Source organism: Adiantum capillus-veneris, chromosome 4, assembly GCF_014529385.1.
Source record: "Adiantum capillus-veneris isolate H3 chromosome 4, ASM1452938v2, whole genome shotgun sequence".
NCBI lineage: Eukaryota > Viridiplantae > Streptophyta > Polypodiopsida > Polypodiales > Pteridaceae > Adiantum > Adiantum capillus-veneris.
In genome coordinates, this window is record NC_140934.1 from 154,807,987 (window position 1) to 154,835,235 (window position 27,249).

The following is a 27,249-nucleotide window of genomic DNA, read 5'->3' on the forward strand; positions in this document are numbered from 1 at the left end:
CTTCCTTGTTCTCAGGGAAGGTTGGGGATCATAGACCCAGCACAGCGCAGAGCCCTTCTTGGGAAGTTCATCGTCAGAGAACTTCTTCCAGATGAGGAGCCCTGGAAGGAGTTCTTGCTTCAACGGCTTAGTGCTAGGGTGCCGTAGGCTCGAGGCCCATGGCGACCCTCGACTTAATGGATTTTCACAGAGATGCGTAGAGTTGGCTTGAGTAGGAGACTAGAGGACCACTTCGCTGTGGGTTTGCTCCGTTCCTGGGAGCAACTGCGGCGAGGCCATTCCCCCCCCCGGGGGGGTCAACTTCACCTAAAAGGGGTTGGGAGGTGCAAACGGGAGACACCACCAACCTCAGTGGACGCCACCTGTGAGCCGACGCCCTTCCAAGCGGGTATGGCATTTCTAGGGGGAAACCGCCGGGTTTCAAAGGCAGTTTAGTGAGGTGAGCGATAAGTTACCTGGAGGAGGCAACTCCAAAGGGAAGACCGAAGCAAGTCCCGCAATACTTGGGCCTCTGAACAGAGGTACTTGGTCGCTGTCACGCCCAAATCAAGTTGGCGAAATGGGTCTCTCAAGGGATTAGTCATGGCCCTAAGAGTGTAGATAATTCTGGACTCTTGTAGTCCAGAGGAAACTAGTGACAAAAGCGTCTGCCTTCGGTTTCTGGGTGCATAGTCGTGGTCGTTCTTCTTGTATACTTTTGTCGTGTATGAGGGGAGCGGCCGGGTGTGCCCTACCCGACTCCGAAAACAAAACAAAAAGCGTGGAGTAGCGTCAGCCTACCTGCACGGAGGAGCGCCTGAGACAGCCCCTTGTTTGGAACCCCATTGTTAGCATTCAGAGAGGCCACTTGGTTGGTAGTCGGCCTCATGTTTCCTGGGGTCCCATGGTAGAGGGTCCAACACGATCTCTAGGTGACTCGTTACAGTTTTCAGGCTTATCAGAGGAGCTTGAGGGCATTCAGCTACAGGGCATGAGAGGGGTGCAGAGCATGTGTCAGGACATCTCAGAGGCAGTACCAGCTGAGTGGCTCACACCTCTCGAGTCAACAGCACCTAGATGGATGGGAGCCTTCATGCGACTGGAGGTTCTCATCTCAGTTCGGGTTGCTCAGAGACTATACCCTCCCTGTTTTTTGAGCTACAGGGTGAGGGACCCTTACACCGAGTTGCAGTAGAGGCCCCGCAGGTGGCAGAGTGCTGTTTTCAAAGGATTCGCGTGGTGGGCATCTGTGGGAGGACTTGTGTCATAAATCCCGACCTAACAGCTCTTGAGACTGGCCACTGGAGACTGTGGGCTTGAGAGCGCTGTCCACCGGCACGAGTACAGTGGGATCCTGGAGAGTGGCTGTGGAGGGACCCTTTCTCCTCTTTAGACCATCTAGGTGTCCCTTTCTTTCGGTACACTGTTCGACTGGGACGTCACATACTGGCAGCATAGAGAGAGGCTCGTCCTGCTGCAGCACTTCATTGGTAGGAGGGTCTCACAACTGAGTTCTTGGCAGCTTTTTGGGAGAGGTTGTGGGACTCCAGACAGCCGAGACGAGTCACTTTGTTCCAGTGGCTGGTTGCACACAGAGCTTACAATTCCAGGTGGCAACTTTGGGTGTGGTCCCATAGGTCTTGCACCGTCATGTGGAGCGCTGCTCTACAATCACCACCCGACCATCTCTGTAGAAGGCCGTCTTTCCCTTCTCCCTTGCCGCTTGAATCTCTGGCATTACCTCTCTCATATGCGCAAGCTGTGTGTGTGTGTGTGTGTGAGAGAGAGAGAGAGAGAGAGAGAGAGAGAGAGAGAGAGAGAGAGAGAGAGAGAGAGAGAGAGAGAGAGAGAGAGACGACATGGGATGTTGGGTCCCAACGACCCTCAAGGGCCCCCATGCTCTGTTACCAGAGCAAGTACTTTCTCTATTACTTGCACAAATGCTGATACAATGATGCTTAAATGCTAAGATGCTGAGATGCTAATGGGTACTTGATGCTACTGATGCTGGGTACTGACGGATACTGCGTAGATGCTTGATAGTGTGAGGCTAAGGACTGGGTACTGCAGGTAACTTGGTGCTTGGTGCTGCTGGGTACTGCGGGTGCTGGGGTAGTGTTGCTCTCCTGCTTATTCTATCTTCTTCCCACGCCCAAGGGGTTGCATATATATGTGTTTCATACTGGGTCGAGCAGGCTTTCCAACAGCCCACGACCTTGGAAATTGAAAGGCCACTTTTATTAATAAAAGGCCTATAAGAGGTGGTTCACGTGGAGTTCCGGAAACGGTCACTTGCGGTGAAAAATGCTCATGCTTGGTGCTAGGTATTGATGCTAATGCTATTAGCTAATGGGTTGTGCAATCAGAGGGTATGCAGCTACTCTAAGTGCTTGGACATGCACGTCCTGCTAGAGGCTCACAAGGGTGCCAGGCTAGGTCCTAAGCTAAGATTGGCGCTAGACTATAGCAGAAGCATGTCCATGTAGCGCAATTGCAGTGTGCACGTGACAAAATAGGTAGCGTTACCACTCTTATAGGCAAGTGTGCGAGTTTTTTTGCCATATGGCGCTACATGTAGGAGAGAGAGAGCTTGTAAAAATTCCAACACTTCATAATACAAACCTTAGGCTTAAATGAGTAGTAAAATGTGGGTTTTTGGCCACTTTGAAGTATGTTCGACTTTGCTGTTTCCACGCCCATGGAGACTCAATCTGCCTGCTCTTGCAGTTTGTCGAGACGTATTTATACTGTGTCCCGCTGATCACTTTCTTGGGTGGCCACAATCAAAATATTAAACCGTGACTTTTCTGAACAAACTGGGGACACCACCTTATTCATGTGTTTGCCTTGATGCGTTTTGTACTGAATCCGACTACTGTTCTTCTTATCATACTAGCTGGACATCGATAAATTTCCCAGATGGCACAATGCACCGGGAAACTTACCCGTCTGTTAAATTATTAATTGGTACCAATAAAATCATAAATTAGTTATGTGTGCAACAAAATCAATTTTATTTCATTTACAGTCTCAGCTAAAAAAATTACAGCATGTGAGTAGGTTTGTGTGCCTGTGTGCGTGCTTTGTTTCTTTTCTTGCTTTGTGGTATGTTTTGTGCTTGTGGTTTCTCTCGCATGCAAGTTGGGTGGATGTGTGGTTGCCTGTGTGTGTAGATGTGTGCTTGTCGGCAAGGTGCTTGGAGAGAGTTCTCCAATGTGGTATCTTCCTCCTAATGATGTCAGCTTGATGGGTTTGGACGGGATGAGAGGTTTCCACTCCTGTCTTTGAACTGGAGGTCTTCTTCACATTCTTTCCGCTCTTCTGGAAATTACCCTTGTCATTACAGAATGGTGCATCCTAGCATAAGAAACATCACAACCGCAAAGAGACACTGCATCAAAAATCCGAGAGAAAATCCTGATACCATCCCTAGCATTAATCAACAGGGCTCTGGCCCTCTTCAACCTGCAAAAGAAAAATCAGGAAGGGCACAAGTCGAAAACGATGCCAAAACCCACCACATAGCCCGTCCACCATCCACACCCTAAACCACCATGATCCAACTTTTCAAAATCAAGGAAATGAAATAAAAAAACAAGCAGCCAGCAGGCAACAAGCAAACATACACTCATGTACACCACTTGTAGGCAGACACACCTACTAAAGAAACAAGTCGCAAGCAACACGCATACAGGGAAGCAAACAAACAAGAAAAATAAAGGAGAAAACCGGCGTATAACGAAAGAAGAAAATGAAGATGAAACGTTGGAGGTCAAAGAGCAGCAGACATGGGGAAATAGGGAGGAGGAGGGCCAGTGGAGTGGTGTTGCAGGATGCAGCCTCATGAGCAGTTGGCGAGAGAAACAGGACAACAGTGGGGTGCGTGTCACAGGCAGTGCAGAAGGACTGCTCTTTGCACATAGAGGGGGACCAAGGGTGACCATGAATTCGACTTGGAGATCCGAAGTTGGATATTGGAGATTCTTTGGTGGAGTTTTTGGCCTCCTCGTCAAATTCTAGGTGGCCTATTTCTGATTCAGCTCTTTGCCACTTTCCTCCCTTTGATGTAATGCCTTTGGGCATGTAATTTTGCTATGTAATACAAAAGAGTACCAAGCCCCCCTTCTTTTGAGATAGATAGATAGATTGCATTATCGTCCACGGAGGTCATATATGACCCATGGGACCGGAGACAAAAAACATTACAACGCAGCCTTCTAAGTGAAGGCATTGGATACATATCAGTTAAGGACTGAGGGTTCGTCAGCAGGATAGAAGATAAGAAAAGAAAGGAAACAAGACCTAAACCTAAGTAGGGTTGGGTAAGGGGAGACCCCCTTTGGGAGTTCGGAACTCTTGAATGATGGCCTTCCCCCCTTGGTAGACTGCCCATTTGCCTTGCTTTCGGGCTTCGTCGACCTTCTCGAGTTCGCACTTTTAAACCTTGAGTTGATTCATGGTCAGCTCCTCAGCAATCCAAACCTTTGTTCCTTTGAGGAGGCAAGATTGGCGCAATAGCCTCACTCGCTCCTCTTTGTCCTTAAAAGTGAGAAGGCAGTGCTCCGGTGGTACTTTCCTCTGTGTGTCGTTAATCCAGGAAATGTCTTCTGGCTTGATGTTGATGGGCTGAATAATATCGATGAGCTTGATGATTGCCTCTTCGAGGGTGTCCTCGGTAGTGCACCATGGTGAGGGAAGCCCACCAATCCGGATCTTAAGGGCATTCTCTTCCTGGAGTTTCTGCTCGTGAAGCTCCGTCGGCACACACGTTTGTACTATTGCAAAGGCTACAGACTGAGCGTTGGTGACTTTCGCCTCAACTTCTCTTACTTTGTCTGTGGCAAGATTGACCATGGAGTCAAAGCGCGCCTCAAGCTTATTGAGGTGAGCCTTGAAATCCCGATTCTCTTTCATAAGCTGGTCAAGGGCTCTTTGAAGCTGTCCAATCTGATCGTTCTTGCTCGGTGCTGCCACAACGGCTGCAAAACTGGGTCGGCTCCTCATCGTGATCTTCGGTGTATTCATGGTAAAAAGTCCGACTGTGATGGCTGCTGCTCACTTTGTCACAAAGTGCACAGAGATTTGTTGAGAGCTTTACTCTGGATATGGGTTTGATTTGAAATTTTGAAGCCCTTAGCTTTTAGGGGGGGCTCTTTATGTCCTGAGTGGCGAGGGAAAGAGAGAGAGAGGGCGAGAGAGAATCTCCTGTGTTGGCTCTTGGGAGTGACCTTGCTAGGATGGCGCCACCACCTGCCGCAGCAACTCCAGCAGCTCCAGCATTCCCTCGTCGTCGTCAGCAGAGGGAGGCTCGCCCGCCTTCACCATCATCAGGCTTCTCGAGTCTTCCCTACTGTTGCTGGTGTCGTCTTGGCTGTGAACGCTGTCGCAACTCTGGCAAGTCGTTGCAGCAGGTCACGAGGATGCCACAGACCCTGCAGGTCTCAGATTAGCTTGGGGGGGGGCGGGGCTATGGCTTCACACCTCCCCATAGGGCAGCCCCTCGCCGAGGGGGAGGCTGGGGCACAGAGGACGACGGCGACCTGTGCTAGGGTTAGGTTACGAGAGAGAGAGAGAGAGAGAGAGAGAGAGAGAGAGAGAGAGAGAGAGAGAGAGAGATAGATTTTTGGCCATGATTGTCCCTCCTGTGTAGATCATTTTGGGGTCTTCATCTGCTTCTCGGCAATCCATTCTTAAAGAGATGGGTTTTACCTTCACTGTAATGGTAGGAGATTGTATTACTTTAAACTCAAATTGAAGATATTAGAAGTTTAAGACCTTGAACGTCCAGCAGTCCATGTCTTTGTTCAAAAACAGTTAAAAGTGCTAATTTGGAAACTTATAATAGGCTGCAGACATTGATGAGAAGGCTATTCGAAGGGACACGGCCGAAGATCTTGTCCTGGCCCTTGCGGAAGCTAAAGTATGTTCTGACCTTGTTTCAATTTCTCATTTGACTTTTTGTCAACGTCTCACTAGTACTATCAGTGAACTCCCCAGGTTATGGATCTTGTTGTGGTTATGGTGTCTTTCACAGTTTTCTCTTTTAGCGCAAGGATTCTTGGCTTGTTTCTTTATGTTTCTCAATTAGTTCAGCTGTAGCCCAATGGGTAGCCAATTCAGTGCACCAAAGTTCGATCCTGGCCAATAGTGTCCTGTAACTGCCTGCCATCCTAAAGATCTATAACTCCATACTTGGCGAGGCACCGAGCCATATATAAATCTGTGCCTACTAGTCTGTAGACGAGTTCAATAGTGGCCATTGGAAAGACGTCTTCGCTTCTAGCTTGTAAGCTCCCCACCATAGCTCGCTAGAGAAACATTTTTCCTCGGAAAGGAATTTAGAATGCAAAGCACACTGAAGAGAAGTTTCTTCCACCAAGATGGAAGTTTTCGCATTCAGACTCCAAACTTTGCTGGCTGCATCTGTAAGCCATTTTCTTTCTCACACTTGACAATGATATACATCATTAGCAGATGCCTGTGAAGTATTACTTTTTGTGTAAAACCCAATCATCCCAAGCATGAACAGATTCAAGAGGATGGAGTTGCCCCAAAGCTTGGATATTTTCTTGCGGTTGTGCCCAAAGAAGACATTAAGCTTTGGGTACGACGTGCATGATGAAAAGATAGCATATACCCAATCTAACCATGCAATTGAATTGCTGTCTGTAGGAGGACTTCTCTGGCCAAGAAATGATGCAAAACGTTGCCAAGACTTCATTGAGAACGCTTCTCAACGAGAATCTAGAGGTCTCTCATGTGGCAAAATTAAGTACTTTTTTCCATGACTCGACCAAATGATGCAAAAGTGGTGAAGCTCAAACACTGGCACACAGATTGTGAAGCAATTAAAACATCCCATCAAGAAGCTGCAGTACGCCTCTTACCATGTACAATACCAATCTTTTCAAGGAGCGCAATTGCCATGTCTGAAAATCAATGCGCATAGCTTGAAACAGGGTCCATCTACGTGCAGGAAGATGTAACCATACATCCAACAAGGCTGCACCACCCAAATGTTTAGCACGTGATATGCGGCCAAGAAGATCCAGACCAAGTCTAGTCGATTAGCATAGTCTTTCTGCAACATGAACCAAATTGGTTGTGTAAGAACTCTCAAGGATTTTTGAGAAGAAGGCAAGAGAAGCAAGAAAAAAGAAAGCATGGAGAGCCCGACTAGTCAACACTAGTGCCACTTTTTGTCACAAAACGGGAGCGTACACGAGCACTTAGAATCTGAAAAATGAAATACTTTGCAAAGGTGAGAGAGGGAAGAAGATCGACACAGTATTGAGGACCAGAAGATGGGCTGGTCCCCCCCCCCGTCAAGAGTATTCTTTATTCAGGGAGAATTCTTATACAAGCACGAGAACCCGAGGAAACCCCTCCGTTCTGTAATCTTAGACCCGAAGGTCGTGCTTTCCCGTAAAGGGCTTGGGCACAAGGCCGTTCCTTCCCATAAGGGACTTAGGTGCGAAGCCATACTTTCCCGTAAGGGACTTAGGCGTGAAGCCGTACTTCCCGTGAGGGGCTTTCCCGTAAGACGGGAGATTCCTGCAAAACAAACCACACAAAGCAATAATTCTCAATGCGTATCAACACCTTATACCTGTCGCTCCTTGCTCGGAAAGGCGACCTCCGTACTTAGTCGTCACACGAACACTTGCAATTTTCGTCGCCAACGATTGCTCCAGAATCCCAGCGCTAGCTCCTTCTGTTGCTTCCGGCGTGTGTAAAACTTGAACGCCTGTTGCCCTTTTATAGGCCCTTGCACCCGGCGGGAATAGGAGCCGAAAAAGCAGAACCTTGGCGCCCCTAGAGAGAGGAGAGAGAGGGATCGCTGAATCTGGCGCTTCTAGAGAGAGGAGAGAGAGGGCTCGCTGTTTTCAGCCCATGCGTAGGTTTTTTTACGTAAGCTTTTGGGGGATGCTTTATTTTATTAATAAAAGGGCTGGTCACTTAAAAGTGACCGGCCACTTTATAAAATAAAGTGTGAACCTGTTCAAACTTTAAAAACTCTCTCAATTAGTGAAAACAATGCTACACAAACACATTCCAAGCGTCCCCGGGTGCAGAACACGGGCACAGATGCAATGCAGACACAGACTCCTCGCGGGAAAGCATCTGCTCTCCCGCGAATGTTCCTGCTTTTCGTAAAAAGCTTCATTGAACCCATCTTTATTCTTGTGCTTGTGTTCTTACGCGTATTTTCTTACTTAGTTCGGATTTCCTCCTTAGCCTACGGAATGCCCCCTTATTGATGCACCCGTCACCCATCATGTGACGCATCAGGGGCACTCGTAACCCGGCCCTTTCCACCGAACTTACGGAAACTCCTTCGCGATGTTTACCGTCACCCATCAAGTGACACATCAGAGTTGTCCGTTCTTGATGGTACTTCTTATAGCTACAATCTTCTAACAGTTCTTAGTGTACACAATAAAATATCCTAGAGAAAGAAATTAATCATTAAAAGAAAAAGAATAGTCCAATTAGCAACATCCCTCTGGCTTCTAAACAGTTGACCTCAACTGTAGTGCTTGGACATATACCTCCAGTATCTCGGGATAAGCTGCTAATTCCTCCTGCGTCATCCACTAAGCGTCTAGATTCAAATAGTTCTTAAACTTAACCAAATACTTCCGTTTTATTTTTCCGTACTTGAGAGGCCGCTCCTGATGACTTACTATCTGCTCCGGTTGGAGTATTTCTTCTGTTTTCTCAACCTCAGGAGGTTCCTCAGCACTAGGCTGGCTCGGAGGCGGTCCCACATACGGCCGGAGTAAACTGACATGGAAAGCATTATGGATCCTCCAATTAGGCGGTAGCTCTAATCGGAAGGTGACATCATTCACTCGCTCAGTGATCTTAAACGGCCTATAATAACGGGTAGAAAGTTTTACCACCTTCCCCTTATGAGACGCTTGTTTCTTAAGTCTTGCCTTCTCAAACTTGAGTAAGACTAACTGTCCGACTGTTAAGTCTAGATTCCTCCTGTGCTTGTCTGCAGCTTTCTTATGCTTTTCCTAAGAGCGTAGAATAGCTCTCCTAACTTGCCTGTAGGCTGTGTCCAAATCCCGGACAAATTCATCTGCTGCAAAGATCTTATCCTTAGTTAAAAGGATCGGTGGAAGCAAAGGCTTACCATAGAGAATCTCAAAAGGTGCTTTCCCCGTCGATGAGTGTATGGTATTGTTATACGCATACTCGACAAGAGGCAAATATTTCTCCCAGTCAGATTGCCGGTCTGACACATAAGCTTTTAACATATCCAATACTGTGGAATTGGCTATCTCACTTTGCCCGTCCGTTTGAGGATGGTAGGCAGATGAAAAATTCAGCTTCGTACCAAGATTATCCATCAAGGCACGCCAAAAATTTCCTGTCATGCGAGGATCTCGATCACTCACAATAGACTTAGGCATTCCATGATGCTTAAAGATCTGTGCCAGGAAGATCCTAGCCATATGATCTGCTTTGATCGTTTTCTTGACTGGTATAAAGTGTGCTTGCTTGCTAAACCTGTCCACAATGGTCTAGATCGCGTCATTTCCAGTCTGAGTTCTAGGGAGGTCCATGATGAAGTCCATGGCAATACTTTCCCAAGGTTCATTAGGCACAGGCAAAGGTTGTAGCAACCCAGGCGTCTTATGCCGATCATACTTCACTCTTTGGCAAACCAAGCATTCCCTGACATACTTATCAATGTCTGCTCTAAGGCTAGGCCAAAAGAAATATCTTTCCATTGCCAAGGTCGTAGGGAGAATACCCCGATGACCCGCATAAGGCGAAGCGTGTGCTTCATCCATGATCTTCTTTCTTAATGGTTCCGCCACACATATGGCCTGATGGTGGTAGAGATAACCGTCCCGAATGGAATAGGGAAACTCATTCTCTCCACGATGTAGCTTTCCCCAAATGGTGGAGAAATCTGGATCATTCGGATATAAATCTGGTAGTGCTTCTAATTCTTGGTGATACACCGAAGTGATAGCGTTCACCCTTGGCCGCCTAGACAGTGCGTCTGCGACCACATTCTTACTCCCAGCCATGTGAAGGATCTGGAAGTGAAACATAGACAAAAAGTTTGCCCATCTCATCTGCTTCTCAGATAGTTTCCTTTGCGTAAGAAAATACCACAAACTCTGGTGATCAGTCTTGATCACAAAATCCGCTCCTAGAAGATAGTGCTTTCAGTTGGATAAGGCGTGAATCACAGCCGTGAGTTCCTTTTCGTAGATTGACGCATGCAACTCTGCATCCTTAAGCCGTCTGCTCTCCTAGGCCACTGCATGGCCTTCTTGGTTTAACACTGCCCCGATGCAATCGCTTAAGCATCGCAGTGAACCTCAAATGGTTCCCTTAAGTCAGACACTATCCATGGCTTAGCAGGTACTTGAGCCGATCAAAAGCTCCTTGTTGTGTAGATCCCCATCTGAAAGGAATCTTCTTCTTTGTCAAATCATGAAGTGGTCCTGCTACAGGAGAAAATCCTCGGACAAACCTTCGATAATACGAACATAATCCTAGGAAGCTACGTACATCATGTACCGTAGTGGGAATAGGCCAATCTTCTACCACTCGGATCTTGGCAGGATCCATACTCACTTGATTGTGAGAGACTATATGGCCGAGATAGTGTATCTCTGAGAGAAAGAACTCGCTCTTCTTTGCATTCACATGCAACTATTGCTTTCGCAATTCTTGAAACACTAAGTCCAAGTGCTTCCGATGTTCCTCTTCTGACTTAGAGAAGATGAGTATGTCGTCAAAGAATACTTCCGTAAAAGCTCGATACGGGCTGAAAATGCGGTCTATCATGCGATTGAACATCGCAGGAGCATTGGTCAAGCCGAAAGGCATTACCAAAAATTCTTATAGTCCAAAGGTTGTGCGGAAAGCAGTCTTATGGACATCCTCAGGGACGATCCGTATCTGATGATACCCACTCTTTAAGTCTATGCGACTAAAGATACTTGCACCCTGCAACTTATCAAGTATATCATCAATCCTAGGGATCGGAAAGCGATTTTTGACTGTGATCTTGTTTAAAGACTTATAGTCTATGCACATTCGAAACGTGCCATCTTTCTTCTGCACCAGTAGAACTGGAGAGCAGTAGGGTGAAGCACTTGGCCGTACTAACCCTTTCTCTAGAAGGTCGTTGACTTGCTTGAGAATTTCCTCTTGCTGAGCAAGACTCACCCGATAAGGGGGTTGATTGGGAGGCGAGCTACCCGGTATGAGATCTATGCGGTGATCTTCCGGGCGTACCGGAGGGAGTTCATGAGGAAGTGTTTCCGTGAAACAATCTTTGTACTTTTCAATAAATTGAAGACGCTTAATTTCCAGACTAGAGAGAGAGTCCCCACTAGTTTTATCCTTCTCACGTGCAAATATCAAGTAAGCAGAAACACACTTCTTCATTTCTTTCTTAATGGAGATATGGCTTACAATTGGGAACTGCCAATCTCCTACATCAGCATGAATCTTTATTTTCTTACCCCCATGATCAAAAGTGAGGGTCTTTTCCACATAATCGGGAATAGGTGTCATGTGGAAGTGCCATGGCATACCCAAGATGATATCACATCCCTCGATGGGTGCCATCAAAAATGATTCGTGGTCCTTGTACTTGCCAATCCGAAGATTGAGCTGTCCTTGCACGGGAGTTGCATTGGTTGTCAACCCCTCGAATGCCGATCCGGATGTAACCGGTGTGCCAAGTTGAGCCGGTGTGAGGCACAAACGTTCCGCAGTATCCAGGGAGATGAAGTTATCCGTGGATTCTGGATCATAAAGAATCAGTACTCGCTGGTTGTTCAAAGACCCCCAGCCCTTCAGAAGTTGACGCTTCCCTTTCTCCGTTTCTGTGTTTCCTTGAACATTTGGAATTGAGTTCGAGCTTGGTGGTGCGGGTTCCTTCCTTGCTTTCTCTTGCCTCGTAGAGGCTTGTTCTTGCCGTTGCTGCTTTAGTGGGCAATCCGGTTTCATATGTCCTTTCTTGCCACAGTAGAAGCATCTTCCTTCCTCTCTGAAAGTTTGAAGTTGAGTAGGAGAAAGATACTTAGTTCGCTTGCCATTGCCCTCTAGCTTCTTAGAATGATCATAGTCCCTAGATGGAGGACATTTTCTTCCTTGGCCCCCTTGGTCATCGTAGACCCCTCTTTGTCTTGCACGGTAAGTGCTATGCTCCATTTTTCTGGGCGTCCCAGTTGAGTGCAAATCCTCAGCAATGATTGCGGACTCCGTCATCCTTTGAAGAGTATCATGCGGATACACTTTCATACTCTGAAGACCCGCTTCGAACTTTCGTTTCTTTTCCTCGTCGGCAATCTTCATGAAGGGAGTGACCTTCAGAAGAACCGACCAATACTTGTCCACATAGGTCGTTACTCTTTCATGTTCCTTCTGGGCAAGCCAGTCCCATTTCTTCCGTATGTCCTGCTCGAAGTCAGGTGGAAGAAATTGTTCATAAAATTCAGATTTGAAGCTCTCCCAAGTTCTGACCTGAGAACCTTCCAGAATCTTGGCTAACCACCAATTACTTGCCGTTTCCTTGAGGTGCATCCCCACATGGCGTAATTTGGATCTTTCTGTGAAGTGCCCATTGGTAAAGGCGACTTCAAACTGTCTGATGAAGGACAGTGCTTTGGAGATGTCTCTCCGTCCGTTGTAGGTTTCGAACTTGATGTCCTTGTCGCCCGATTTGAAGACTCTCATGCGATGTTGAGACTTGCGACCATGCTTCTTGAATCGAGGCTTATCTTTAGGTTGATGTAGGGTAGTAGTAGTAGCGGCTTCCTTCTTCTGACAAGATGATCGAGAAGTAGAAGTATACTCAGGAGAGTAGGATGGAGATGAGATAGAGATGTCCTTGCTCTCGTCGAGCAAAGAGAGCGCTTTTTCCTGGCCTTTCCTTGGAGTAGGCCGTTCATTCCGATCCGAAGATCCTTTGTGCACCTCGGCATGTTCTTCTTCTCTTTCCTCGTGTGGTCTCACGCCAACAGTGTGGTCTGGATGCCTGGTTGCATCGGTTCCATTCGTTTTCTTCATTCCTCCCAAGAGCTTTTGGACATCTGGCAATAGTAAGATTTGTTGCAAATCCGCAAGCTGAGCTTGCACTTGTTGAAGCTTCTCTTCAACGCTTCTCCCTTGGCCCAATATGGTTCTTCCTGTTCTTCCCGGAATCGTCCTTCTTTGCAGAGAAAGAAAGGAGTCCGAGCTCTGATACCACTGTCACAAAACGGGAGCGTACACGAGCACTTAGAATCTGAAAAATGAAATACTTTGCAAAGGTGAGAGTGGGAAGAAGATCGACACAGTATTGGGGACCAGAAGATGGGCTGGTCCCCCCCCCCCGTCAAGAGTATTCTTTATTCAGGGAGAATTCTTATACAAGCACGAGAACCTGAGGAAACCCCTCCGTTCTGTAATCTTAGACCCGAAGGTCGTGCTTTCCCGTACTTCTTATAGCTACAATCTTCTAACAGTTCTTAGTGTACACAATAAAATATCCTAGAGAAAGAAATTAATCATTAAAAGAAAAAGAATAGTCAATTAGCAACACTTTTAGTTTAACATGGAAATTTCATGCTTTTAAACTTCCAATAAACGAACTTGTCCCCAATGTGGCCTAAAATTCAATCAAGTAATTGTTTATTGGAGGCATCGACATGATAGGCTATCCCAAGTGATGTACGATGGTACCCTTTGTATTACATGGCAGTCATCCAAGCTATTGTAAATTTCGCTCTGCAAAGCTGGTAAGAGAAGACTTCTATGCATTCACATGTAATGTGCCACACTAAAAAGTAATTTGAGGTGCTTTAATAGGTTGGGAGTCACGTTCTCACCAAAGCTGATAAAAGATGACTTCTCTGTATTCAAATGTATTCAGCGATGTGGTGAGATTCTGCGTGGCCGCTATGAGACATGTTGGTCAGTTGCTCTTGGGCGTGGAGGCATTTAGGGAGGGGTATGTACTCATGGCAGCAGGCCATTATGGACATAGGTATAATTATACCTGGCAGGGCCCAGTGGATTACTATGCAAGTTCACGTTTGCCTCATGGGCTTCCTGAACATCTATGCGCCCAATGTGGCAAATGCACGAGCTGGGTTTTGGTCACATTTTGTAGAGTCTTTGACGCATGGAGAGCAGTGGTGTGTCGGGGGAGACTTCAACATGTTGGAGGACCCCTTAGATAGGATTGGAGGTAGCCATGCTACTGTACACGGGGCTGAGTTGGCCGCTTGGGAGCGTTTATGTACGACCTTGAGGATTTCGGATGTGTGGCAGCATGCTGGCTTTGTGTGGCCCCAGACAACTTATCTTTCTCTCGCTCTGACCGCAGAGTAGGAGTGAATGTGTCTCGGATAGATCGCTTCTATGTGAGTGACCGTATTTGCATTCTGGCAGGGACTTCTATTTCAGATCATGTGCCAGTGATTCTTATTGTGACAGACAGACAGAGGAGTGGGAGTGTGATGCTGCACATCCCCAAGAGGATTTTTCTAGATACATAGCTCAGAGAGCAGGTGGTGGCACTTTGGACAAAAAGGTTGGACACTTAGGGTACCCCTGCTAGTAGAGTGGCCATTGGACTTGCTGAGGCTAGTTGTCACGTGCACATTTAACCCTATGTGCATGTGGACAAGCTGTACGTACTTCTAGGGTTTAGGTAGCCAAGGAAGTGTTCTGGCACCTTTGTGAGCTTGTACGAAGGATGTGCATGTCCAGGCACTTAGAGTAGCTGCATACCTCTGATTGCACAACCCATGACCACTAGCATCATTATCAGTACCTAGCATAAGCATTTTCACCGTAGGAACTTATTTTTCCAAACTACGCGTGAACCACCTCTTATCAAGCATTTTATTTATAAGTGACCTTTCATTTACCCTTGTTGGAATGTAGGTAGGGCAAATGAATAAAGGATCTATTTAAGGAACCCATGGGGCGCCAGTAGAAGCCAGAAGACACAGAGGAAGGAGACTCAGGAGTCAGAGCAAGGAGTGCCCCGCAGTACTACCCAGGTTCTTTGGCTTTTTCTCAGCCCACCATCAGCGTTTTCAGCCAGCAGTGCTTTTGCTCTCCATCGGCGTACCGCCGCAATACCCCATCCGATCCAGCTTTCCCTCGTCGTAGTCGGTCGTTCCAGCGCGGCCAAGATGACGGGAACAGGTTTCAGCCCACAGATCCATTAGCGTTTTCCAGTTTTCAGCCATCATTGGCGTCATCGGCGACAGATCAGCCCATTAGCTTGGCCGCACAACTCCGACCTCATCAGCATCCCTAGCGTTTTCAGATTTCGGTCATTTCCGCAGAATAGCCCTTTTTCAGTCATTCGACAAGGAACAAATATGTTTATGATTTTGTGTTTGAAGTGGTTTCAGGGATATTCCTCAGAGAGATTCTTGACGAAGGTGAACCTAAGATCATAGACGAAGTTGAAGCATTAGAGTTGAAGCAGATTCTTCTGTGTCGCTTTCGGCGTGGCCCAAAGAAGCAAGCTTTGCAGACTTTCTTGAAGTTCAAGTATCGCTCGACCCACGTAGCAGAGTGGGCCGGTGAAGAGTTCTTTGCAGACTCCCAGGAGTTGTTAGCGGACAATATGGAAGCCATAGAGCTCGAAAAGGCAAGATGAAAGCAGGATTGGTTCCAGATTGCGTGGGTACTGACCCAAGCACGATTGATGAAAGTACAGAACTTTGCCGAGCTTGGGGAAAAGTGAAAGACCAAGAAGCCCCGATTTTCTTTGATGGATGAGCCAAGGCCAACTTCATTTCACCTGAATTGCTGGCGCGACTCGAGATTATACCCGATCGGATGGGACCCCAAGTAGAGACAGTTCTAGTGGCACCCGGCAGGGACGTGGCCATTACACCTGTCATTGGCAAACTTCGGTTGCATTATCAGGGGTATTTGGGGCACGAGGACTTTTACATAATGCCCTTGGAAGGTTGTGACGTCCTCCTGGGAGTCCCTTGGTACCGAACAACGCCGTGGTCGATTATCAGGCGAAGAAAGCGACATTGACAACTGAAAAGGGCCGAACCATTGTACTTGATGCGAAACTTAAGGGCGAGTCTGTCCCTATTGTATCGGCTTCGGCCGTTTCAAAATTAATGAAATCCAGTCTGTTTGTTTACTCGATCTTTTTGAAAGAGTTGAATGATGAACATAGGACAAATATGTCTGACCTTGGTAAAGAACGCCAAGATTTTCTCCACACTCATGCCGATTGATTTTCTGAGGGCCTGCCAGGCGAGTTGCCGCCACCTTGTCTTGAGGATCATACCATTGATCTGATACTTGGAAGCACACCACCGAACCGGCCACCTTACCGAGTGAGCCGAGCAGAATGAAGAAATTATGAACCAAGTGAAAGACCTCTTGGAAAAGGGTCTTATCCAGCCGAGTACTTCACCTTACTGCTCTCCGGTGTTATTGGTTTGGAAGAAAGACGGATCTTGGGGAATGTGCATTTGACTATAGAGCTCTCAACAAAATCACCATTAAGAACAGATTTCCAATTCCTAGGATCGATGATATTCTTGACCGACTACAGGGATCCTCTTGTTTCAGCAGCATCAATTTGAAGAGCGGATATCATCAGATCCGAATCGCGCCGGGAGATGTCTACAAGACAGCTTTTCGGACGACCTTCGGTTTATTCGAACTTTTGGGGATGCCTTTTGGCCTTACCAATGCTCCAGCGACCTTTAACCGAATGATGGACAAGATTTTCAGAGAGTACAGATCTTTTGTTGGCACTTTCTTTGATGACATTATTGTCTTCTCCAAGGATGAGGCAGAACATAGAGAACATCTGCTACAGGTCTTTCAGGCATTGCGAGATCACAAGTTGATGATTGATGCAAATAAGAGTGAATTTTTCCTACTAGAGATACACTTTTTGGGACACATCGTCTCAGTAGTAGGAGTGCAAATGGACCTGGTCAAGATTGAGACTATTCGTGATTGGCCCGATTTGAAGAATGTCCATGAAGTTAGAAGCTTCTTGGGCTTATGTTCTTACTACCGACGGTTCATTAGAAAGTTTGCAGAGATTGCTTCCCCTTTGCATATCTTGACACAGAAAGGAGTCCCTTTCTCGTGGGGACCCACAAAGATGACCGCCTTTCAGACATTGAAAGAGAAATTGACTACAGGACCAGTTTTGACTTTGCCGGATTTGGAGAAGTCATTCGAAGTATATTGTGATGCTTGTAGTCGTAGTCTGGGTGCGGTCTTAATGCAAGAAGGCCATGTCATTGCCTATGAGAGCCGATTGTTTTCAAGGCCGGAATTGACAGCACAGATATACGAGAAAGAGCTTTTGGCGGTTATCCATGCTCTTACTCAGTGGCGACATTACCTACTCGGAGCCGATTTTACGGTCTTTCACAGATCACTAGAGTTTACGCTACTTCTTGTCACAGAAGCAGCTATCGGAAAAGGAGATGTGGTGAGCAAACATCTTGTCACAGTTTCACTTCCAGATTGTCCATGTGCAGGGGCAAAAGAACTTGATGGCAGATGCTTTGTCCCGGAAGCCGTTGGTTCTGGCTATTTCCACGATACACCATAGAAGCTTCGAGGATATGGTCGATCAATATGCTACGGACACAGATTTTGCAGATATATTCAGTCAAATACATAATGGGGAGGTAGTAGTGGGATGTTCCATTCGGGATGGCTACTTGATGAAGAAAACGATGTTGTGCGTTACACAGCTGTTGAGGGAAAAGGTTTTAATCGAATGCCACTGTCCACCATTTACGGATCACCGCGGCATTGATACCACCTTGAAAGGTGTGGAGAAATACTTCTTTTGGCCGAGACTCAAGAAGGATGTGGACGATTTTGTACACAGTTGCTTGTTATGCCAAAAGGTCAAGTTTGACAGGCATAAAGCACAGGGATTGTTACAGCCTTTACCCATACCCACCCGCCCCTGGGAAAGTATTGCAATGGATTTATTTTTGATCTCTTGAAGACACAGAGTGGGCACGATGGTATCTGGACTGTTATTGACAGATTTAGCAAGCAAGCTCATTTCATTCGATTGAAGAAGACAGTCAAGCCGGATCATTTAGTGAGACTTTTCATTGCCCAGATATTCAGATTACATGGCATGCCTGAGACAATTGTCTTTGACAGAGATCCCCGGTTTGTTTTGGAAGGCTATTTCGGAGAACATTGACACAGTTGCAGTTCTCGTCATCTTTCCACCCGTAGACAGATGGGCAATCTGAGATTGCAAATTCAGTCGTACTGGATTTATTGAAGTCTTACATTTCGAATCAAAAGACTCAATGGGAAAAGTATTTGTCCTTGGTGGAATTTGCCTACACTAACACGATACACTCTTCGACGGGGAAGGCGCCATTTGAGATTATTGAAGGTGCTCCGAAGGTTCCACCCTTCTTAAGCACGAAAGATGAGATTTTTGAAGCCGACCAGTATACAAGGGACTTGGACACAGGTTTTGCCAAGGTCCGGGAGGCTTTAGAGAAATCTCAGGAAAGACACAAAAAGGCAGCAAATCGACACCGTCGCGATTCGAAATCAAAGGAGAAGGATTGGGTGCTCTTACGTTTTGAGAAGGCATGCCTGAGAAAGAAAAAGGAAAGGAGCGGCTTTTTCCAAAGCTTAGCATGAGATACTATGGACCTTTCCAGATAAAAGAAAAGATAAATGATGTCTCCTTTAGATTGAAGCTGCCCGTACTTGGAGAATTCACAATGCTTTTCATGTGAGTCTCTTGAAGCCTTTTAAAGGCGTTGTGCCCGATGATGGGGAGCCTGATGAGCAACCCGAAGTGGAGGAAAACGAGGAGATACTCGTTCCAGAAGAGATATTGGCACATAAAGATAGAAAGATAAGAGGTAAAGTGAAAAGGCGGTTCTTGGTTAAATTCAAGAACTATCCCGCATTGGATGCAAAGTGGATGGAGGAGGACTTGGCAGATACTCAGATTGTGAATCTTTACCTTGAAGCATTTGGTTTAGCATAGTCTACTCCGATAGAACCCCGACTTCAGCTTAAGCGGAATTTGGTGCAATGGGCTTGCACAAGAGGAGAGTCACTCCGCTCCTTTGTCAATAGATTGCCCCGATTTTTGATAATAGAGTCACTGCTGTCCCTATTGGGTTTCAGGGATACTGTGAGCTGACAATATTTTGCTGTAATGACTTTAAGACTTAGAATTCTTGATAATATGATACTAATTTGTACTCGACTTGTTTGAGTGCAGGAACTGATAGACGAAATGACTGCAGCATTTCGGTTTGATGAATCTCTATAGACATGATTGCAATAAGGATTAGTCAATTGGGCATCTAAGAGGTCCCGACTCGATCTAGAGGCGATTGCTAAATACGTTGCTGATTAATCACGGTCTGAGATTGGAATGATTGTTGAATGTGATTTGTCATGTAATGTCCTGCGATTCAAGTGATGTCCTGTGATGTGAGTGTCGATTGGTACATGTGCTAGATGTGTTGTTCCTAGTGCGTCGGTACTAACAATCAGTGTCTGCTAGGACAGTTTATGGCCTCTGTCTGTTTTGCAGGCGTAATCGAGGGCAATTACAATGCTTTCAAGAGGGGGGTATGTCACAAACTGGTGACGTGGCATGGCCCTGGACATGGGACAATAGAGTACACACACACACCCCGGCTAGTAGTCCCTGAAATGCAGAGACAGGCTGACGTTGCATCAGCGGAAAATTGCGACACGTGGCAGCTGTACGGCGAGCCCATGAAATGAGCCTCTTGTCCATACACTAAGCGGAAAGGAGTGAACCCCAAATATGTTTAGAAAGATGTCGTGTAAGCCTAGAGTGCTGGCATCTAGGTGTTTATCCCAAGCCCATGAACCATTACAAAATGTTTGCAATGACCCTGTTACATAGACAACTATATAACTATCATAACTTGTAAGGGTCTTTTTCCACGAGTGTGGAAAACACCCATTGGAGTCATGTCTCTGGATGGTGTTTATCCCAAGCCCATGAACCATTACAAAATGTTTGCAATGACCCTGTTACATAGACAACTATATAACTATCATAACTTGTAAGGGTCTTTTTCCATGAGTGTAGAAAACACCCATTGGAGTCATGTCTTCTCGATCTCAGCATCTCCGAAGGAGAGGTGATAGGGAGTGGACTGTTTTGTGGCTGTGCTCGACTTGAATGAGGTATTTTCTGATTTTCTTAGTCATAGAAACCACCCAGCCAAAAAAAAAAGGTGTGTATTATATGAATCAGTACGTACTATTCCGTACCGTATAGATGTATCGTACTGTACGGATCAGTATGTACATACGTAATCATTGAGTATCTCAGGGGTTTTTTCGCTATCAGATTCGTTATCCTCGTATGACTACAGGCTGATGTAATGACTTCGGGCTATAATTTTGAGTACATAATACAAAAGGGTACCACGCCCACTTCTCTAGAGAGAGAGAGAGAGAGAGAGAGAGAGAGAGAGAGAGAGAGAGAGAGAGAGAGAGAGAGAGAGAGAGAGAGCTTTATCAACATCTGCTAGAGTCCGAAGTTGGCCTATGAGACAAAACCATATACATGTATGTATCCTCTGGATATCCAAAAACAGATAAAAGTGCTGAAAATAAAAAAATGATACAAACTGCTAGAGGTGGCTACGATAATCTCATCAGAGGTGGGGTGAGTACGTGTGCATGTATAAGGAGGGGATGAAGCTCTATCTCTAGTGGATGTGAAACTATATGCTCGGGGAGTACAACCATGATATGCAAAACTAGCTCCATCCAGTATCATGCATAGGTGTATAGGGCAAGAAAAGCCCGGAGAGAGAGAGAGAGAGAGAGAGAGAGAGAGAGAGAGAGAGAGAGAGAGAGAGAGAGAGAGAGAGAGAGAGAGAGAGAGAGAGAGAAATGAAATGACATGATATATTAATGTCTTCAAAACGTCAAAACGACCTATGAGACCAAGCTGTTACAACATAGTGAACCATGTCCGGAATAAAAAAGAACTGAAACAAAATACAATGTGTAGTACAATGAAAGAAGGGATATATGGTGGAGATCCATCCTCATCTGCACTCTGGACGTTGAGAGAGTATGGCTCGAATCCTCTGCTGTAGTCTTCGTCGATGTTGTGTAGCTCCTCTCCTCAATCACGGGCGTCTAGATCTCCCTAGCTCCAATGCTCGGTCTATGAGAATGCCAGTAGCGGTAGTATGAGTGCGGGTAGAGCATTGCAATGGTGGTTGCTCCTCTGGTTGCTCCTCTAGGGGTCCAATATCTAGTGTAAAGAAATCTGTAATTTGTCTCTGGGGTCGTCTCTCTCCAGCTCTCCTTAGTATATATATATATATATATATATATATATATATATATATATATATATATTATATATATATATATATATATATATATATATATATATATATATATATATATATATATATATATATATATATTATATATATATATATATATATATATATATATATATATATATATATAGATAGAGAGAGAGAGAGAGAGAGAGAGAGAGAGAGAGAGAGAGAGAGAGAGAGAGAGAGAGAGGAGAGAGGGAGCTTTATTAACATCCGCTAGAGCCCGAAGTTGGCCTATGAGACAAAACCATATACATGTATGTATCCTCTGGATATCCAAAAACAGATAAAGTACTGAAAATAAAAAAATGATACAAACTGCTAGAGGTGGCTACGATAATCTCATCAGAGGTGGGGTGAGTACATGTGCATGTATAAGGATGGGATGAAGCTCTATCTCTAGTGGATGTGAAACTATATGCTCGGGGAGTACAACCATGATATGCAAAACTAGCTCCATCCAGTATCATGCATAGGTGGATAGGGCAAGAAAAGCCCCGAGAGAGAGAGAGAGAGAGAGAGAGAGAGAGAGAGAGAGAGAGAGAGAGAGAGAGAGAGAGAGAGAGAGAGAGAGAGAGAGAGATGAAATGTTATATTAAACGTCTTCAAATGGGCAAAATGACCTATGAGACCAAACTAATACAATCTTGGTGGATCTAATACAATATCTGGGTACAAAATAAAATGAAGTAAAATAAATGCTAAAAAGAACATCAGTGTCCGAGAGTAACATCAATGTCCTCCATAGTGAGCACTCTGGCGACTCCTCTATCCTGCTAGTATGGTGTGGATCCTTTGTCGTAGTATCTGTCAGTGTCGAGGCCTCTGGTGCCTCTATATTGTGGGGCCTGCAGGGCCGACTCCTCTGTCTGTGACCGAAATAAATCTGTAATTTGCTTCTGTAGCTGCATCTCCCTCTCTGGGCCCCTCCTCAAGAGGTCCTCTCTATGTCTGGGTAATTTCAATAAGTATAGTCCAAGGCATCTCTGATGCTGATATCTTATGACCCTAGAAAGTGGTCCAAAACCCTCTCTGAATAGACAATGGAAGCGGCCTCGTATCTCATAGTATACTGGGCAGTGACATATGTAGTGTAACTCTGTCTTGGGCTCCGTTTGACACAGTTGACAGGTCCTGGACTTTGCTGGAACTCCTTTAAATCTACCTGTCTCTATCTCTAGCTGGTGTGAGGATGTGCGTAATTGACCAATAGCACACCGTATCCCGTGAGATAGATGAGTATCCATGTATCCGGGTCTGATCACAAATCCATCCTCTGTAAGCTGAAGAAGACCACCCCGAGATAGGTATATGCATGTGTAGACTCCACAATTTCTCGACCATATGTAAAGGTGGGAGCTGACCTCCTCACCCATTGTGCTGTGGTGTTAAACACCATTACCTTGGTCTTACCAAGGTTCATTGACAATCCGCTATCCTGGGCAAACACATGCAATGCATCCAAATGACGTTGCATCCCCTCTAGAGAGTCTGATATCAGCACAATATCATCAGCATATAACAACAGCGGAATCCATGTCCCTGTTAGCTGAGCACCTCTGTCTCCCTCTCGCTCTACATGGTCTGGAAACTCATCCACATATATCCCAAAAAGAATTTGAGATACGGAACATTTGTGCTTCACCCCAATAATGGAATGAACCATGTCAGATATGCCCTGAGCAATGCGTACCCGCCCCACAACTGTCCTGTATAAAGCCAAGATCCCCCATATCATCTCTATGGGCACATCCATGTTCTGTAGTCTGTGTATAAGTCTGGCTCTTGGCACCATGTCAAAAGCTTTGTGGAAATCCACAAAGCTACAATAAATCCTCTTGCCACGGTATCTACCCTCCTCAATAATAGCTTTGAGTGTCAGAATCTGGTCAAGAGTGGAGAAACCTCTCCTGAACCCTGCTTGCCCTGATACCCATATGCCTTCTCTCTCTGCTTGGATACAACCTAGCCAATGTGTGATCAGCCATGATGGTGCGATAATTCCTGGGAAGCATGGGATCTCGTGACTTGAAGGTAGGCACAATCGTGGACATACTCCAAGTCTCAGGAAACCCTCATACATGGCTCGATCAAACATCATAGTAAGAGACTCTGCAAGCATATCTTTGCATGAATGAAGTGCTCTGCTACCAAACCATCATGATCCTGTGCTCTCCCTATCTTCATCCTGTCAATGGCTTTCCTTACTCTCTCAATAGAAAGTACATGTCTGTGGGGGATCAGGCAAGGGTGGCTGCCCTGACGCTGTGTATAGAGATGTGGAATATTCTCCCCATGTCTCTATGGAGGTGATGGAGGGTGGTGGTGAGTGCTCATGGAATAACCTCCATGCCTCGCCAGAGTCTTGACTCATGAATAGCTGGTACAGATCCCCCTCTAACTAAGATAGGTAGGCAGCAGCGAAAGATGATCCTTGACTGTCTATGTGTGGTGATCCCCATGAGCACCTCTCGTTTTAGTTTGATCCTCGGCTCTAGACTCCTCATCATACCAGCTATTCTGGGGTATGCTCCCAGATTGTCTCCGTGTAGGCTGACTGTGGGGATATGCCTCTGATGCTGCATCATGAAGCGTCTTTGCTAGTTATGAGTGAGCTCATCTAATGACCGCCTTGGAGGTTGGGCACAGAGGTGTCTGTATATCCCATCTGTGGATACAGAGTCTGTCTCCCTTGTGAAGGTATACCGAGTGTGTGTGGAGACCTCTCCTAATGGAGCTCTACTGAACTGAAACATGAGAGTGAAAGACAAGATAGCATCATCAACTGCTATTCCAATTGGTCTGGGGCCCACCATGAAATCATGAAAAGATGGAATGGGACTTGGCTCGGCCATGGCATAATCCATTGTACTAGCACCATGTCAACGTGGAAAGCAAGTAAAACCTCCCAATAATCCATTGTACTAGAACCATGTCGACATGGAATGCAAGTAAAACCTCCCGCTGCCGGGAATCTCTTTAGGCCATTCAAAATGGCTGATCCATGCGCAATCCCCATGTCTATCAGGTATCGTCCATACTCAGTGTGCTCCTCATCCTCTGAGAGTCTAGATAGGCCCATCTCTGTGACATTAAGCTCCCTTAGCATCTCCTTTGAAGTATCATGGATTACTTGTCTGGTGATGGGCAGTTTGAGCATTGAAGTCCACTAGGATGATAATGTCACCATCCTTGGAGAACTCCCATATGTCATCATCCAAAATAGAAAAGGGGGACTGTCCTCTAGGTGATGCATACACTGACGTACTAGGAGGAAAATAACATATAGCAATGTAGAGGTATTTGCTTGTCTCTACCCTCAGTCTGACCCACATGTACCTAGCATGTTCATCCCTGCGGGCTATATGTATCAATGGCTGCAACTCCTCTTTAAATGAAACTGCCACTTCTCTTGAGCCCTATCCTCTATTCTCTAATCGAGTGTCTGCAACCTGTCTCCCATCTGTATCTGCTAACATGTGGCATGGATTGCCCTGGGGCGTGATGTCTCAGAGTAGAAGATGATGTTTCTCTCAGTGAAACTATCCAAAAAAGCACCTACATCAAGGCCTAGAGATCCATTACAATTCCAAGTAGCAACTTTGAGTGTGTTCCCATAGTTCTCGCGCCGTCATGTGGAGCGCCTCTCCATTTTAACCACTCTTCCATCTCTATAGAAGGCCAATATCCCTCTCTCAAGCTGTCCTTATCTTGGGCATAACTTCATTCATACAGGCAAGCTCTGAGAGTGTGAGGTCATCCCCAGGAAATATCCCCGTTTTTTTTAGTGTAGGACGCTTCTTCAAGAAGTCCTCCTTCGCTTCCATGGAGGGGAAACGAATGATCAATGCTCTCTCCTTTGAAGTCTCCCCATTTCCTTCTTTCTTCTTCCCCACCCTCCATGTCACGAGACGGGCACCACGTGCCAACGGAAAAGCACAGACTGAACAACTTTAAGCACTTCAAATAACATTTGAACTGAAAGAGATACACGACACACGAGACGGGAGCGGCGGAGTTCCACCCCAGAGAGAACTGGCGCCAAGGTTCCACCCCAGAGAGAACTGGCCCCAAACCTTGGCGCCCCTTTCGGTATTTCTTTATATTGTTTGAACTCAATACATCTTTGGTACTCCATCCTCTGCACTTCACGCGGAGCATGCCAGAGAATGAGCCATTGGCTCATATTTAAAGGCCCTTGGCCTACGAAAAGAAGCTTACATGAAAAGCTATAAACTCAAAAGAATCTGGTCCAAAAGTAGATGCCCAAAAGCTGCTAGCGCAAAAGCAAAAATCCGTACAGCTCTGCCATGTCAGCAGTCAGCGTAAAACGTGAAAATCCGTATAGGTTTGCCACATCAACATGTCAGCGTAAAATCCAGAAACCCGTACAACTCTATCAATGCAAAATCCGAGACTCGTACTGCTGCCACGTCATCACAGCCACGCAATTGAGTGTGTGTGTGTGGGCTTGCCTTACTTTAATGTCTTTGGGGTCACTTGGGCCCCATCGGACGGGGTCTCATAAGTTGGCAAGAACTTCTCTTTAAAAATAGGCATCTCGGCAAGACTTTGCAAGTTGGTAAAACTTCTTATGCTACTTCTGCTTCTTCACTTAGGGTTTAGGCTCCTCGGCAGGGATCTGAAGGTTGTCTCCGTTCTTCACTGACTTGACACGTGAGCAGTTGGTGACACTCCATGCCTTTGTGTGAGTAGCCTCACTTCCCATGGAGAGAAGTTCCTTGACTTCCCCCTCCACATCATCATGGTCTTTTAGACCGGTTACTTGTACATGTAAAGCTCTACTCTTCCTCCTTTGCTCTTCTTCTAAGGTCATGTTGATGATTGTGGGAGTGGGGATGGTTGTTGTTTCTTTCCCTTTCCCTTTCTTGGCGACCTCTATCCATTTCTTAGCTTCATCCACCTTCTTCTGTGTCTTCGTGATCACATCCACCCACGAGGACGTTTTTGCCTCATGTTGCTTCTCTTCCTCCTTGATCTTCTGTATGTGTTCCTTGATGACTTTGAGTTCCTCTATCATCGAAGGTTGGATTTCTCCTTCAAGTCCACCACTTAATCTAGTTTTGGCAAGCTTGTGCTTGAGGGCTGAAACCTCCTCTCTAAGTGCTTGTGAGTCCGCCTTCAGTGCTAGGATTTTTTTTTTTTTTTTCCCGAGAAAAAGATCCTTCTATTAGTTAATGAAAAATGCCCATAGGGCTACAACCACCTCTGCAAGAGAGGGCTACAACAAACATGATGGGGAGACTCTCCCAATGAAAAAACAACATATATACAATGAGGCTAAATCAAGAGATGGGAGGAGGGAAGAGCCACACAGGTGGACAGTAGTGCCATCTGAGCACACCCTGGACTATGGTGTAGAAAGGCCCAGGGCGCCAGAGTTGAAGGAAAGCCTCGCGGCGCTCCCGCATGCGGTCGGAGCTGCCCTGTAGTCCCTCAAGCTGTTCTCTGAGAGTATGGATCAGCTCTAGCCAAAAGTCATGAACAGTCTCTGCTGATGGCACAAGGCGAGCCTCAAAGATGCAGAAACAGCGGGCCCGCCAGATGAACCAAAGTGTCAGGCCACTGATGAGCTCCCAACGCTCCTCTCTCTCATTGCACCACTCCTGTGGAGTAAGCTTTGTAGCAGGCTGGAGTGTAGGTCGCCCCCCCTGCATCACTATCATCCTGTTGGTGGTAGACAGCTCAAACTGAAGTGCCTGGCTCGTGAGGGTGGACCAAGCCGTTGCCCCCCAAGTGTACTGTCGAGCCGTGGAGAGAGCAGGCATCAGCCGAAGAACTCGTAGCCACACCTGTTGGGGCGAGGGACAGTCCCAAAGACAGTTACGTTGACTCTCCACCAAATGGTCACAAG

The 27,249-nt window shown here is 46.2% G+C and overlaps 1 protein-coding gene across 2 annotated transcripts in view; it reads left to right on the forward strand.

Moving 5' to 3' along the window:
- LOC147460190 (uncharacterized) overlaps nt 1-27,249 on the forward strand; it is a 143,876-nt gene that overhangs the window by 33,379 nt on the left and 83,248 nt on the right. For both annotated transcript variants that reach the window (XM_086509979.1, XM_086509981.1), the window contains exons 2-3: nt 5,630-5,701; nt 5,825-5,899. In XM_086509979.1, the coding sequence (XP_086366105.1) occupies nt 5,630-5,701; nt 5,825-5,899 (147 nt within the window). The remainder of the gene's footprint in view (nt 1-5,629; nt 5,702-5,824; nt 5,900-27,249) is intronic.